Below are 14,902 nucleotides of genomic sequence, written 5' to 3'. Positions count from 1 at the left end.
TGCGTTGGTTTGACTGAAGACGGGAGCCAGGGTGGTGTTGATCAGTGGACTTGTGGCCGCAGAAAGAGCCAAAGTAGGTGCAGAAGTGGCCGAGGTTGTTTGGGGGGTGGACAAAGAAATGACATTTAAGGTCGGTGGATTTTGAGATGCGGAAGTTCCAGTCGAAATCGGTGGCAATATTGAAACGATAATCAAAGGCGGAGCTGTGGTGGCTGCTGTCGTTTGAGGGGTGGACGAAGAAATTGCATTTAATGTTGTTTGAATTTGAATTTGGGAAGTTCCAAGCGAAATCATCGTTGAGCTTATAAATGCTTGTGAAGTGATTTCAGAGTAAAATGCAGTTAAATTTTGGGCAGAAGTGGAAATTGCAGTTGGAAGACTCGAAATTAAGACGGATGACGTAATTGGGTCGGATAATTTTTGGGTCGTAGGTTCAGACGGGGGAGCAACAGGTGGGGTAGTTTCTGATTGCAATGTGGTTGTCGCTTCGGTTATTGCTTCTGTTGGCGCCTCATTTGGAATTGTCTAATTATTTTTAATTTAATAAAATTAAATAGAAAATTGAAGAGTTTATTTTTACTGCAGAATCCTCTGAAACGATGTATTCCGTGGAAATGATTTCTTGCAGCGTAGTTTGGGCGGAGGTTAGCTTTGAGTTGGTCGAGTTTATTTTTGCCCTGGTGGAAGTTTTGGTCTTTTTTTCCACATTGAAGCAAGATTGTTTGCCACAGCATCTGATTATCGTTTTCCTGCGCAAATCCGTTTGCCCTCTTGACCCTTTAAAAAGTTAAATATCGTAAAAAGTTTTAAATTTTTTCATGTAACAAAACCATTAGGCCTTTTTTCTTTGCTGGGCGACTTATTTTTGCATTGGACGACCCCAATCTGTGATTTTTAATTTGTCAATGTGAAAAAAATTAAGTATATAAGACAGTTTATACCAAAATGAAAGATATCAAAATGACAAGGACGCATGCCAAATATGCCTTCCTCATAGCAACCTAATAAAATTTCTATCAAAATATAATTCCAATACTTGCTCTCTGCACAGAATAAGACTCACGTCAGTGGAAAGCAAACGCCACTGAGCGTATGTTTTAAAAATTGCATTCTTTATCAGTCAGAAAATAATGATGGAAGAATTTTAATTGCTATGATGCATTTAATATGAAGTGCCGGAAACAGACTGAAAAGATTCTCTGAACCTTTCTAAATACTTTTAAGTACAATTCAACGCGTGCTTTTAAAGTGTGATTCACTTCCTGTGTTTGGTTTAGAATATTTTGATTAAATATTTTTCCCAAACTTTAAAGCTAACTTATATTAACCTCACACTACCTTCAATAATTAATGTTGCTTTTGTTCCAATTAATAATTTTCAATTATTAAATACAATAAAAATTCTAGATATTTTGAAATAGTTACATTTAATGATATTTTCAATTTTAATTCCTTTTTAAAAGTTTTGTGTATAGTAATGTATTATTAAATTTAGGAAAAATTTATAATTTTTATTCAACAAATAAATTATTTGTTTCATTTGCAGGTGTTTACAAAATGATGGACATTACTTAATTTTATGTTGGTCTTTTTTTGATTTTATTTGGTGATAAATTTTTACAGTCAAACAGTTTGACAAATACATAATGTATCCATGGCAGAGTTTCATTATTGCTAGCTGCGATCTATTACCTCACAATCAGCTTAAGAAATAACAATCATTACACATGAAATGAGTCTGAAATCTGCGCGAAAGTATGAAACTTTGGATAAATTTTAAAAATTTAACAGATCATTATATTCGCTTATTAATTCCAAATTATAAAATTATACTGACAATATATAATTTTATATTTATATTATTTTAAATTAGCATGCCAGTGCTAAAATTTTACAACGTTAAAACATGACATTAGTGATTTGAGTAAATTAACAGGCCAAAGTTATTATTATTACACCAATTTTCTCATAAAATAATCAATTCTACAGTTTCTAAAGGATCTAATTATTTAATATTTTCACACATTGATTTATCACCTAAAACCTTTTCAAATTTCAGATAAAATGTCTAGGGAGAATTTTGTGTGTATTTTTAAATATTTTAGTTAATAGAATGTTTGAGAGAGAAACATATTTCGTACATTTATTGTGCAACAGTTCTTGAGAGGCGTGGAAAAAGTGGATCTGTACAAAGTTTTTATTGCGAGAGATTCAAAGACACACAGCTCAAAATTTCCTCTCCACCGATTTGAACTATACAAGAGACCAGCAGAAATTGGTGAAAAATGTTGAGATTTTTGTTATTATCACACATCAATAAAATTATTTTACACTAATGAAAACAGAATCCTATTCAGTTGTCATAATTGAGATGAACCGGAGATCTGCTCAGCCTCAAATGGGCGACTCCTGCGACGTGTTCGTGGTGGTGTCGGCGCTCCTTTGTCGGGGTCACAGACAAACTGTGCAACTTTACAAATTTGTTAGTTTAAATTAAAAATTACTTTCAAAATTGTTACCGGAGACTGGAGGCCGTTCGGAGGCGGCGGGTGGGGTGGCAAGTCGAGTCCAGCGGGGACGTAAGTGTTGCTCGGGATGCACCTGGAGCACTGCCTCTTCAGGGCAGGTCGCTGACGTGACCCTCGGCACCGAAGGGCAAAGCACAGCTCGTCTGTCATCTCGGCGCACAAAGACTGATGCGGTGCTGTCACTGAGCGCTTCAAAATCATGAAAAATATATTTAAATCTGATTTGAGAAAACTATCTATTAGTTTATTATTTTCAGTAAATTAAGTAAAAATTTATTAAAAAATCAAGTACGTTTGGGACAAATTGCGATTTTTACAAATTATGGTATTTTTTCAGTTGTAAAAGGATGAAAAATTATAGGAATATTCTTTTATATAACTTTTTTGTCTCCTTTAGTATGAAAATAGATCATTTTTATTTCAGAAATTGAATGATTTTATGCTTGAAAAATAGCTGTAAAAAGTCTATTAGGTTTTTATTTTATTGAATGGGTGGTTCAAGTTGATTCTAGATTTTTAATTTAATAAAATATATTTTGCCTTTGATAAATCAATAAATTTGAGTTTAATTTTAAATAAAATAATGTTAAAAAAATTAACGCAACCCGCCAGACAACCGTGTGAAGCAGGTTGCATAATTTAAAAATGCATTCTTACATTTGTGTATTCCGAGTTTCTTTTGTTGTTCCAACAAAACTCGAAAATAGCGACAATCACTGCCAGCGCCAAGCCGCAGAGCAGCACCACAAAGACTCCACCTAAAATTTTCCAATTTTTAGAATCCATCACTTTTCTAAAATAAAACAAGAGCAAACAAAGAAAATATTCTATGGAAATATTTACTTGTCAAATTTTAAAATCAGGCTTTCAAAAGAAAATGTTTTTTGCAAAAATATGAAGAAATTGAAATTTTTAAAAGAGGAAAATTGCTTATTTTATTTACGAATTCTTTGTATCAAGTAGAAGTGAGTGCTGAATTGGCCTGCACGATGAGCTAGCGGGAGAGGGGAAATGATGAGTTGCGTGTTTGCATTGATTGGGAAGAGCAGAGCAAAAAAGAGACAAGCGCAAGGATGTAAAAAGAGCGAGGGAAATTGATTGACCGACCGATGTTTTGAACGCCGAGGGCGTTCGCCTTGCTCTCTTTGCCCTTGTCGTTGCGGGTGCAGGTGTCGCCGGGGTTTTTCCACCATTTATCATACAGCATTTGAATCTCGCCCTTTTCCTGTAGCTCCAGGATGGCGAGAGAGATTTTGTCACGCCACGGCGAACCTGCAAATTAATCGCGGTTGCACCACATGACAGATTTATACGTGGGGCGTTTAATGCGCCAAATCACATGATAAAGAAAATTTTCAAAATTTATTACGTATTTTATGTCATTAAAGAGATCAAATAAAGATGATCCAAAAGGAAAACATCTGAAATAACTTTAAAAAATTGCAATAATGATCTATGAAAACATTAATTAATTTAATTTTATTTGCAATTGTAATAATAATTTTTTGTGCGTACCCATTGGTGTTGCAATTCCGTAGCCCTTGGAGTCCAAAAGTCCTCCGATCTGGGTGAGGTTGCAGTCCCTCTGCACCGTGTAGTCCAGCATTGTGGACTCCATGAGAAAGGCGTAGTTGCCCTCGAGAACTCTTCGGATTCCTTCCTCGTAGGTCGGAACGAAAACCGACGGTTTCTTGTTTTCCATGAAGCGCCACATTTTTTTGTACGTCTCGATCATCGAGTCCTGCGTATAACTTATATGAATATTGCATAAATGAGACTTGGCTTGTTTACCCTGAAGAAGGTCATGGTCGACCCGCTGTCCAGGGTGCCGTACGAGATTTCCGTTTGCCCGGCGAGGTCTTCGGCGTTCTCGATCGGCGTGATCATCCTCTCGACGGTGAGGAAGGCGGCCAAGTTGGCCGTGTAAGACGAAATGATGATCAAAGTGAAGAACCACCAGATTCCACCCACGATTCTTGTGCTTGTCGCCTGATTTGTTACAGTAAAAATTACTTTTAATTCAAAATTTAAAAAAGGTAAATGAAATTGTTGATCAAGAAGAAATAAATAGCAAAAATAATATTGCCTATAATTTCTCTTAATTTTGTTATAATTTTTACAGAATTCTATCATTTTCTTGATAATTGATTGATTAAATTTATGCCTATTAACTCATATTTGAATATAAAATAAACTACTAATGAAAATTTATAAATTTTTAAAATAGTTTTTCCTAAAAATCTACAAAACTTCATGCGAGTAAATTTCACGGCTGAAATTTCACATATTTATACATTTGAATAAGAAGTTGAAAACACACTCTGGCATGCTTTTCCGTCTGTCTCGGGACTCTTGCACGAAATTACAGGGTTGGTGCGCACAATGCAAGGGTCCGTGTTCTTATTTCCCTTTGTGTCTACTTGTGTGTCTGATTTCACGCTTGGTAATCTCGAATGCGATTTATATAAAGCGGTCGAGCAACCAACCGACTAAACACCGAATTCCGTTCTACTACTGTCGAGGGAGAGAATAATGTCTGATTTTGTCTGTCTGTCTGTAGCATGAGTCGGCAGTCGACGAGCGGATTTCGAAATGGCAGCAACAAGTTGCTTATTTTTCTCCGCGCGCTCGCCGCCGGCCGACTTTTTGCTTTTGTCTGGCGCGCGAATCTCAACTGCAAGGTACTTTAAAGCACCCAAGGGTGTCAGAAAAATAAAAACAGAGAAAATCATTTCGAAAAATGGGAGGAAAAATTACATCTGCAGACTAGAAAGAGTGCATAAAAAACTTCAAATTATTGAAAAAGTTCAATTTTTACCTCAATGAAGGCTTTTTTTATATTATTTTTCCATATTGTTATTCAAAAATTTGAAATTGACAGGAAGATAAAAAGAATTTCAGCTCTACAATATTAAGAAAAAATAAGTAACATTGAAGAAGAATTTAATAGATATTTTAAATTTATCTGCTGTTAATATTATTATTTTTTTAAATAAATAAAGATATTTCAAACTTTACGCTAATTTGCAATCTACAATTAAACATTTAGATAAAAAACTAACAAAATATCTATTAAAAATTAAAACATGAAAGAATAAAAGTGCAACTAATTTTGTAATTTTAAAAACTTTTGGTTGCATTTATGAATTTTTTGTATAAAATCTCAAATAGTAATAATACAAGAAGAATCGCGTATGTTTTGGTGATAAGAGTGGAAAAGGGTTTGTGAGAAGCGCAAAAAATACTAAAGAGCAGAGCAAGCGAGAGAGACGGAGCAGCAGAACGTGTGGGAATAATTTTGAGTGGAAATGATGGATTAGGTACTTGGGTGCTTCTTATTCATTATAAAATTGCCTCAAAATAGCCAGTGACCTAATTTGTAAAAATTATTTTACCTCTAGAAGGAAATTTTAACTTTATTTTTGCCATAATTTTCAAACAATTTAAAAGTTATTCAAATTTTGAATTAAATTTATCTAAAAATAAAGTCGTCGCAAGAGTTATTTTTTTTTTTTTTTTTTTAAATTTAGAATTGTTAAAGGAAACAAGGTTTTGCATCCCTGTGTACCTTGGGGTTGAGGTCTGAGCCTTGTTGCATCAAGGTTCCGATGGTGAACCAGAACGAGTTGGGCATGGAAAATTGGTTCTCAACAACATCATTCTCGAGCTCGCAGGGGTGCGGATTGTGCCACTCGTAGGGCGAGAATCGTGCCACGACAAACATGGTTATCGAAACTAACACGTAGGCTGCCAACACGTACAGCCAAATGTCCACAGCCAAAGGGTTCATAAAGGAAAAGAGCCGAGTCGGCGGGCTTGTAGGCACCTGGTCGAAAACAGCCACAGAGAACAGACAATTTTTGAAAACAACAAACTCGCTTCCGTCAAAAAAACACCAAAATATTTTAAAATATAAACACTTTTTCGTGTTTTCAATCCCCAAGATCGTTCACAGAGGCAATGGAGGAATGTTGGGGTTTAAAAATAAATAAATGGAATCTCTGCAAAGGTTAAAAAAATGCACCGTTTTCTCTTTTTAGTTTCAATTCATAAAAGATTAAAAAATATTTTTCCAAAAATTTATTATCTTTTATTGCTATTGATAGATTTGAAAAGAATTGACTTAAATAATTCTTCACAAAATAAAAAGGAAATGAAAAATAAATATTTTGTCTATAAATTTTTAGTTAAAAAGTGGTGCATTTTTCTATACTCAAACATTTTTGATGGATTTAGAGGAAGTTTGATTGTGAGAAGAGACAGGAAGAGAATAGAAGAGAGGACAGCAGCATGCACAAGATTGGTTGACACACGAAACTGCAATAAAAGTACAACACAAGCACAACACAGAGTTTGATTGCTGCTGGGGTGGGGGCGGGGGATGAACCTTGGGGCTGATGCCTGAACCCTGCCGCAGGAGGGTGCCCGTGATGAACCAGACGCTGTTGGAAACCGTGAACTGGTTCACGAGCGGCGGGGCGCGTTTTTTCCACGGCTTCTTGTTGCACCACTCGTAAGGGGTGAGTCTGGCCAGCGCGTACAGGGTGAAGCTGGCCATGCCGAACGCGGCCATCACCACCAGCCAGATGTCCAGGCCCAGCGGGTTCATGAACGTGAAAAACGTCGACTCTTTGTCCGTCGGAACCTAAACTCATCCCCGTCAAAACAAGAACAAACCCACCCCAGAAAAGGAAAGACCAAACATGTACACATTTATTTAAGGGTCTGATAATAAAAATCAATCTTTTAAAGAAGGGAACTGTTGATTTTTTCTCTAAAAGTGAAAGTGATCCAAATTTCATGACCATTGTCGCAGCCGTGATAAAAAAATTTTGCCCCCTTTTAGGGAATCAAACCAAGTATCGTGAATTTTGATTTTGGGTATTTTAGCAGAATTTAGTGATTTTTGAATCAGAAATAACTGAGGTTCAAATTGATTTGGCGGGAAAATGTGAACCTCAAATTAGGAGCTTAGGGTTGCAAATTTTCCTATCGCAACTTAGACGCTGGTTATCTAATGAAGTCCATTTTCACAATCAAGAAACCAAAAATTTTGCTCGTGTCCATCTTTAATAAACTTTATTTAATCCGGAAATAGGGGACTTCAACTTTAAAATGCAACCTGCAGGACACGGACGCCATGCAGGTTGCCTATTTTCAAAATTTCAAGAGTTTCTTTTAATATTTGGCGATCTTTGACTCATTTTGACGAGGATTTTGCTGAAACCTTCACACACACAAAACAAACAAGCGGATTTCAGAACTTATTTTCTTACCTTGAAAAGTATACTGATTCCCAGATTCATGAACGGCTTGGTGAAATCAATGACGCTCTCGCGGGCGTAGTTGATCGTCATCGAGCCGACGGCGAGATCAGCTTTCTGCAAACGCGATAAAACACGATTGTCATTTCGCCATTTTCGGCACGAGGGCTCTCTAAAGAAAGCTAGATCGATACGGACGTCAATGCAATTATTATTTTGTCACTCGGAGGCTGATTTAGTGCTGAGAGGGCGGACACTACGGGAGCAATTTATACACACAATAGTTCTGAGCGTGGCACTAAGTTAAGCTGCCTCTAATGGCTTTAATGACAGCGGAAGGAGAGGCGGGAGACGACAAGAAGTTATATGTGTAGATGACTTACGGCCAGCACAATGTCATAATGTTTTGCTTCCAGATTAGAGTTATTAATTATTGTTGCGCGTGATTCACTCAAATAAATGATATGTAGGCTTTCATAAAAAAAATCCATCAAACTTACAAAATATTAAGAGAGATTTTAAAATTATTACTAATTTTTCAGCATGGAATTTTCATTTTCTTATTACATTTTGTTTTATTGTTCAAAAAAATTTATTAAAAAATCCAATGAAATGTGGAAAGCACCTTTTTAATGTTGTAAAATGACAAGAAAAATTTTAATTGGTTTGCAAATTTGAAGAATCACCTTGTCCATGAGTTGCCGGACAATGCCGTTCCACTCGCCGCTCTCCAAATCGTAAACCCCGTACTTGCCGTCCGGGACGAGTTCAATGCGATACTCGAAGCCGACCATGGCCGCGATCTCTCGCAGCAGGTCGATGCAGAAGCCCTCGTACCTAGCGTTGCCGGTCAGGTTCGACTGGGGCCGCATCATCACGTAAGGCGTCTCCTGTACACGTCACACACAAGCAAGCGCAAAAAAACAGGGTTACTAAGAGCCTAACTATAAAGACAGATGCGGGGTTGGTACATAATTTTACAAAATTTACACGCAAATACTTTCAGCGCTGACAATAATCGATAATAACTGGTGATTTCGAAAATCAGTATCAATAAAAAACCTTTTTATATTAGGATTTAACAATTCAGGAATCGCCCTCTAATTCGATCTCAATTCTAGAGTCCTAAAGATTAAACAGGAAAAAATAATTTAAATGTATTGACAAGATATTTGTTTGCGATTTTTAGACAATCCAATCGATCGGTAACCAAAAATCTGAGCGAATCACAAAAGAGACACCAACTTTAATTTAAATCCTTTAAAATGCAGGATTCTAAAATTTATATATTTTTTTTGAAATATGAAATACAAAATAAGACCATATTAAAGTTAAAACGTAGCTTTTCCTTCCAAATCATATCTCTCGGGCCGCTTTAGATACAAAATGGGAGATATTTATGGGTGCTATAGCCGTAAAATTACAATTAATAGCAAGGTTTTTGGGGTCAACGTGAGGAGCGAATATACTGTACGACGGACACGGCCTAGTTTAAATTTCTCTCTCTCGCATTTGGAACGTACGTGTTTCATGAGTTGCAGAACCATGCCGTTCCACTCGCCGGTGAGAGGGTCCTGCGCCCCGTACTTGCGATCCGGCACCAAATCCAAAATGTAGTCGAAACCGACCTCGCGCGACACCCTTTCCAACAGGTCCACGCAAAAGCCGTAAAATCTGGCGTTGCCGGTGTAGTTTTTTTCGTAATGCATCATCACGTACGGGTGCTCCTGACCCCCAAAATTGATTCGTTTTTCAATAAAAAATAACAAAAGGTGGATCAAATTTGGCCCAAGATATAATAAAATTTGAAAAATTGATGGTTCAATTAATAATTTTCAGAAAAGTGAAATTTTAGTTGGCCATCAGCTGATGTGAATAAATAAATAAAAAATCACGTTTTTCCACTTCAAGCAATATTAATTTTCTTTAATTTTTTAGTTTTTTTTATTGAAAGAAAATAAAAAATATTAATGATGTGGAAATTATTTAGTGTCCCTAAAATTTAAGAGTGAATAACCCAATGAAATGTTTAGACTGATTTTCATTCAGTTGTACTCGATATTTTGATTTGTAATAAACATTACAATTTTTAGTCAGATATTTTGTAATAAATTATTGAATCAACATGCTTGACACTGACTTCATCTTTAATTTAACAATTTTCAATTTTTCACATTTATCGAAATTTCACTACACATGTTGAGAAATTTCTATCCATGATGAAAAAACTGACTTATTTTTACAAATATTTCATATTTCGGTCGATAATTAAATGAACCATTTTCAAGTATACAAAACAGAAAAATTTTGAAGTCATTTTTGCTTTTTTTTATAATCATGTTATGAAAAGGGCCATACCAGACTGAATATCCACCTCAAATAAAAACTATCCATAATTGTTATTTTCCTTAGTTCGTCGTTTTTAAAAACTAGAAAATTCCGGATTATCTACTCACGAGTATAGTGATGACCACAAGGGTGACGTTCATGTTGCCGGGGTCGAAAAAGGCGCCCCTGTCCGTGATGTTGACCCCTCCCGTGGGCGACCACTCGCCCACCTTGACCAAGGCGTGCTGCTTGAGCTTCAGCAGGTCCAGCTTGAACTGGATGCGGCGACCTTCTTTGAACTCGATCGGTCCACTCAGCCCTTTGAACTCGACCTGGAAATTGGCACATTTTGTGAAAACATTGGAGGAGGGCCGACCGCAGCAGCCATCTTTTCTGATTATTTAATTAAAGGGCCCGAGGCGGGATTAAGTGGCACGTGCTGGGGATTACGGTTGGCAGGGTGGAGAGAAGAGAACACGGCCGGCTAAATTGAAAATAAGACAGCTTTTGCCTAACAACGGCTTTTCATAATTAACAATACAAGAACACGGGAATTTGCATTAATTTAGTTTCCTCCTATAAATTTTGATTCAAACGGGGAAAGATTTAACGAAAACAGGCGCTGCAGAAAAAGAGTAAAAATTTGGCAATAATTTATTTTTATTAAAAATTATTTTCCTTTAACTTTTCTCGTGAAGACGGTTTTTGTTTAAAAAAATTAAATCTCCAATGAAAAGTTCTTTAGACAAGTCTCAAAATAATTCTAAATTTAAACAAAATGAACAAATTACTCATACCAAAGAGTCAAGATTTGCATATTATCACAATTTTTATCGTAGATAAACTTACCGAATTAATGTAATTGATAAGACTGAGTCCTCCATCCCACGGTAGTTCGTCCTCGCACGAAACGTTCGAGATGCGTAGGGTGTGACTCTGCTCCAGGGTTTGCAGGCCGATCGCGAACACATGAACTGAATCGAACATTAAGGCAGGCTCGGCCTGCAACGAACGCACGCAAGGCAGATTAGAATTAATGCTGAATAGTAAGTAGAGTGCAAGACCATTTGTATGCCGGAGGCGACCAAGACAATTATGTGGGCAAAAGGGTTCAAGGCAAGGGCACTCGTGACATTTTTATTTATGACGAAATTTTAAATTGCTGTAAATAAAAAATCAGTTCAAAATTATCGTAATTGTTAAAAAATAAGAATTTTTCTATAAGATTATTCAGTTTAATTAATATTATTTTGTTTCAATCAGGTTTTTTTTTGTTATTGAAATACTGCTAAATTTTGTTTAAATTATTGTAAGATTTTTTACAGTAAAAAACTCTAAAAGTTGCTTGCACCATACAGATATTAAATAAATAAAATTAAAAGCTATTTAATTTTCCAATAAAGTAAAAAAAAGGTAAAGTTTCCTATTCATTTTTTTTTTCTTTATTTCAAACAGAGGGAAAAGGTAAATAAATTTTTATTCGTGGCAGCAACATAGGCAAATTGCCGCTGGGGTCTTCACTTGATCTCTCGTGAAAGTGGGTCACGGAATTCATAAACAGCCTCTCTCTGCAATCGGGAATTTTGGTCGCTCCCAACGGGTGAGTAAAACGGGATGCGTCAAACTCGTAAACCGCGCGCGCCGAAACGACTCTCCGTGCCGTAAATAAACGAGCGCGAATATCAAGTGTGTGTGAAAAGGAAAGAGAGAGAGAGAGAGCGAATGTCTCACCTGGATGATACGTGATTTGTTTAAAATGCTGTGCCCGACCGGCTGGAAACGCTCCATGTCGCGCAGAATTTCACGCACACCGACGTCTTCGGCGTCAACGATGCGGAAAGCGGTCATGTTGACAAAGTTGTACTTGAAGTCCTCAAGATCGAATGTCTCAATGTCCTGCAAAAGAAAAAAATTCGAAAATTATAGAGATTTGCTTTTTTTTTCAAATCTGAATAAAAATAATAATGAAAGTTAAAAAAATTAACGTTGAAAGTAAAAAAAATATTGAAATTAAGACAAATTTGATAAAATTTTAATTTTTTTTCAAAATTACAATTAATTATTATTTTTACTTACAAATGTTGTGAACAGGTAGTGGTATTTGTAGTCGTTCATTTGAAGTTGCAAAATCTGCGAACACAAACCCTGCCTTTTATTTACTCGCTCTTGACAATTATTTTATCATTCCGCTTCACGCGACTGCTATTCCACTTTTGGTGTAGGATATTCTAAAATTAAAACACTCACGCCTTTGAGAAAGTGTTGCATGTTCTCGGGCCGTGTGTCGACGACCAGGTTGTATATTTCCTTGGCCTTTATCTCCTTGAGCACGCGCCGGTACGAGTCCGGCGTCACCTGTCGAAGGTACACGTCCACGTCTTGCTCGCTTCGCACCAGTTCTCTCAATTTGATCAACCCTGAAATAGTCGTAAAGTTCAAATTAAAACAAAAAATAAATAATCCATCAGATTAATTAAAAAAGGTTAACATTTTTATAATTGAAAATTCATAGAAAGAAACAAATAAATAAATGTCTGCGTTTCATAAAATTTTTATAATTTACTTTTGCTTTGGATGAAATATGAAATTATTCTTTTTTCAAATATATTTCAGTGATTTTCTTTTTTAATAAATTTGAAAATTAAGAGTTTTTGCAATTTTATTATCTCTGGCAGTTTTATTGATAATCTCTATTATATATCGAAACAAATCACATTTTTTGTTGAAAATTTTTACATGGTATGTCTAAAATAATTATTTATATTAGTGAATTTTGATAATTTTACTGCTTTTCTTAAAATAAATTATTCACATATTTTTTTCAGAATTTTACATTTACTAACTTTATTGAAATTTTCAGAACTGTTAGCTGTCTACCTTTAATTACATCATCATTAATGTTTGCCTTTTTCTTATTTAAAATGTCATTTCCGCCATAAATTTATTTTCCAACATTGTTGTTGAAAATAAAGAGTTCAGAAAGTTCATCACCATCTTTTTTTGTTTGCGTTAATAAAAAAAAATAAGTCACAAAATTGTAAGAGCCATGCTAGAATCAATTTATTTACGAGGGAAAAGCCTTTCCCCCCATCTCAAAAAATAAAAACATCTCTCTATTTTTACGGTCATGTCGAAACATATCAAAAGAGACTTAAAAGAGCTGCATTTTCCATCAAATCGACTCGGCAATGAGCAATAAACAGCAGTTTTACGATTCCACGCGGAAAGAGGACGAACTTTTTACTCCTTTTAATATATATTTGTCTGAATAGGAGGGACGCTGCAAAAAAGTCAATAAGCTACTTTTGGTGCCGCTTGACGTAGGTCAGATTATTATTTCCTGTCGCTTATCTGGCCCCCGCGAGCCAAAAAAGAGGCGACCATTGTTGGCACGTCAAACTTTGGCCGCTCAAAAACACTTTTTGCCCGAGATAACTTTCGACTTTGACCTCTCCCCCGGCTGAATATCAATGAGACTCGCTCGGCGGCACGTGACGTGGGTTTTGCGAATGAATAATTGCTCGGGTTCATTTGCAGCGTGATTGAAGAATTTGTAATGTGTTAATGCACTCGATGCGAAAACATAAACCGGATTAATTGGATTTTGGAATTGGCTCTCGAGAGTCCGAAGAGCGTTTCCAATTGTTGAAACTCGGGGGCATACAATGGACGATTAATTAATTTTAATATATATAGAGAGTGCTTTATTAATTGGGAGGATAATTGAAATGTTTATTAATTAATTGTTAAAATGGATACGCATCAGTTGGTTAATTAATTTACTCGATGAATTCATCAATGAATTTGCTTTTCGTCTGAAATTTGGGTTGCAATAAAACTTATCAAAATATAAAATTAGTAAAAAACTTGATTAATGAATTTATATTTGGGTCGGATTTGGGTAAAGTCTTATGATTTTTGTTTCTAAATTAAATTATTTCTGACAATAGATCTTTGTGAATTTGGTCATTCTGAATAAAATATGTAAGAATTGAGGATACTTTTAAGACTTATTGTTTCACAAAACTTGAGATTTTTCTACTATTTTGAGCATTTGCTTAAAACTTATGTTTTTTTTTAAAGTCTGTCTTAAGTTTAAAGTTTTCTAAGGGACTTTTTTTAAATCTCTTTTCTTTGCAGAAATTTCATTAACTCAAAACTTTTTAGTCTGAAAATATCTGTTATAGATGATACAAATTTTTCTAATGCTCTTTCAACATTGATTTAAAAAAAATATTCCTATCCCATCAAGTTAGTAAGACGGAATTTAATATTTTATGAACGTTTTTGCCAAAAAAATTGGTGTTGAATGTATGCGTATGCAATCTGTATCGATTTGCAGTTAATGGTCGAGAGATATCAACAAACTAACCGAGTACAAACTTTCCCACCCTAGCGATTGCGAGCGAAACCCTCGGGCGAGTGTTTAATGCGTGTAATTAGTCACAACAGAGCGCAGATGTGCCATTTGCGGTTATGCAACCGGCCTGACACTCGGATCGCAGTTTCCGCACGTTTCGTTTTTGACCCGAATGTAATCAAACGCGCTGACAAAAAGAGAAGTTATATTTCGGAGTGGTGCTCGCTCGTTATCAGTTTCGCAGTTTGGCTTTCCGGCCCCGGCGCGTTCGGGCCAGGAAATTACTCTGTGTGTTTGTTGATTATGCAAGAATAATCCGTGGAGTGTGAAATGCACGACTCTTTTCGGCAAAAGAGGATGAACCTGATTGCTAAATCGGCTTATCAAGGGATGAATAGCAAAGCCTCTATCACGAAAATACA

At 35.8% G+C, this 14,902-nt stretch overlaps 1 protein-coding gene and 1 long non-coding RNA gene across 8 annotated transcripts in view; both read right to left on the bottom strand.

Moving 5' to 3' along the window:
- Positions 1-367: 367 nt before the first annotated feature.
- LOC132193973 (uncharacterized) lies at positions 368-990 on the bottom strand. Its single transcript, XR_009441509.1, has 4 exons — positions 942-990; positions 831-885; positions 581-777; positions 368-525 (listed from the first exon to the last, which is right to left on the bottom strand). It is a non-coding gene; the product is annotated as an uncharacterized LOC132193973 (long non-coding RNA).
- Positions 991-1,564: 574 nt separating this feature from the next.
- Positions 1,565-14,902, bottom strand: part of LOC132193943 (glutamate receptor ionotropic, kainate 2-like) — a 48,611-nt gene continuing 35,273 nt past the window's right edge. The window contains exons 5-19 of one of the 7 annotated variants that reach the window (XM_059614921.1): positions 12,368-12,537; positions 12,197-12,250; positions 11,852-12,016; positions 10,970-11,122; positions 10,249-10,452; positions 9,316-9,519; positions 8,479-8,682; positions 7,805-7,909; positions 6,916-7,173; positions 4,320-4,517; positions 4,044-4,269; positions 3,636-3,800; positions 3,186-3,286; positions 2,520-2,717; positions 1,565-2,470 (exon numbers count right to left, since the gene is read on the bottom strand). In XM_059614921.1, coding sequence (XP_059470904.1) covers positions 2,354-2,470; positions 2,520-2,717; positions 3,186-3,286; positions 3,636-3,800; positions 4,044-4,269; positions 4,320-4,517; positions 6,916-7,173; positions 7,805-7,909; positions 8,479-8,682; positions 9,316-9,519; positions 10,249-10,452; positions 10,970-11,122; positions 11,852-12,016; positions 12,197-12,250; positions 12,368-12,537 — 2,522 coding nt within the window. In that variant the 3' untranslated portion in view covers positions 1,565-2,353. Of the gene's footprint in view, positions 2,471-2,519; positions 2,718-3,185; positions 3,287-3,635; positions 3,801-4,043; positions 4,270-4,319; positions 4,518-6,096; positions 6,355-6,915; positions 7,174-7,804; positions 7,910-8,478; positions 8,683-9,315; positions 9,520-10,248; positions 10,453-10,969; positions 11,123-11,851; positions 12,017-12,196; positions 12,251-12,367; positions 12,538-14,902 lie in introns of all 7 variants that reach the window. The other 6 variants (XM_059614920.1, XM_059614925.1, XM_059614926.1 and 3 more) reach the window with 6 other exon arrangements.

This window comes from Neocloeon triangulifer, unplaced genomic scaffold (assembly GCF_031216515.1).
Source record: "Neocloeon triangulifer isolate White Clay Creek 2 clone unplaced genomic scaffold, ASM3121651v1 ptg000005l, whole genome shotgun sequence".
NCBI lineage: Eukaryota > Metazoa > Arthropoda > Insecta > Ephemeroptera > Baetidae > Neocloeon > Neocloeon triangulifer.
Note: the sequence above shows the minus strand (reverse complement) of the source record. Positions and strands in the feature narration are given on the sequence as shown.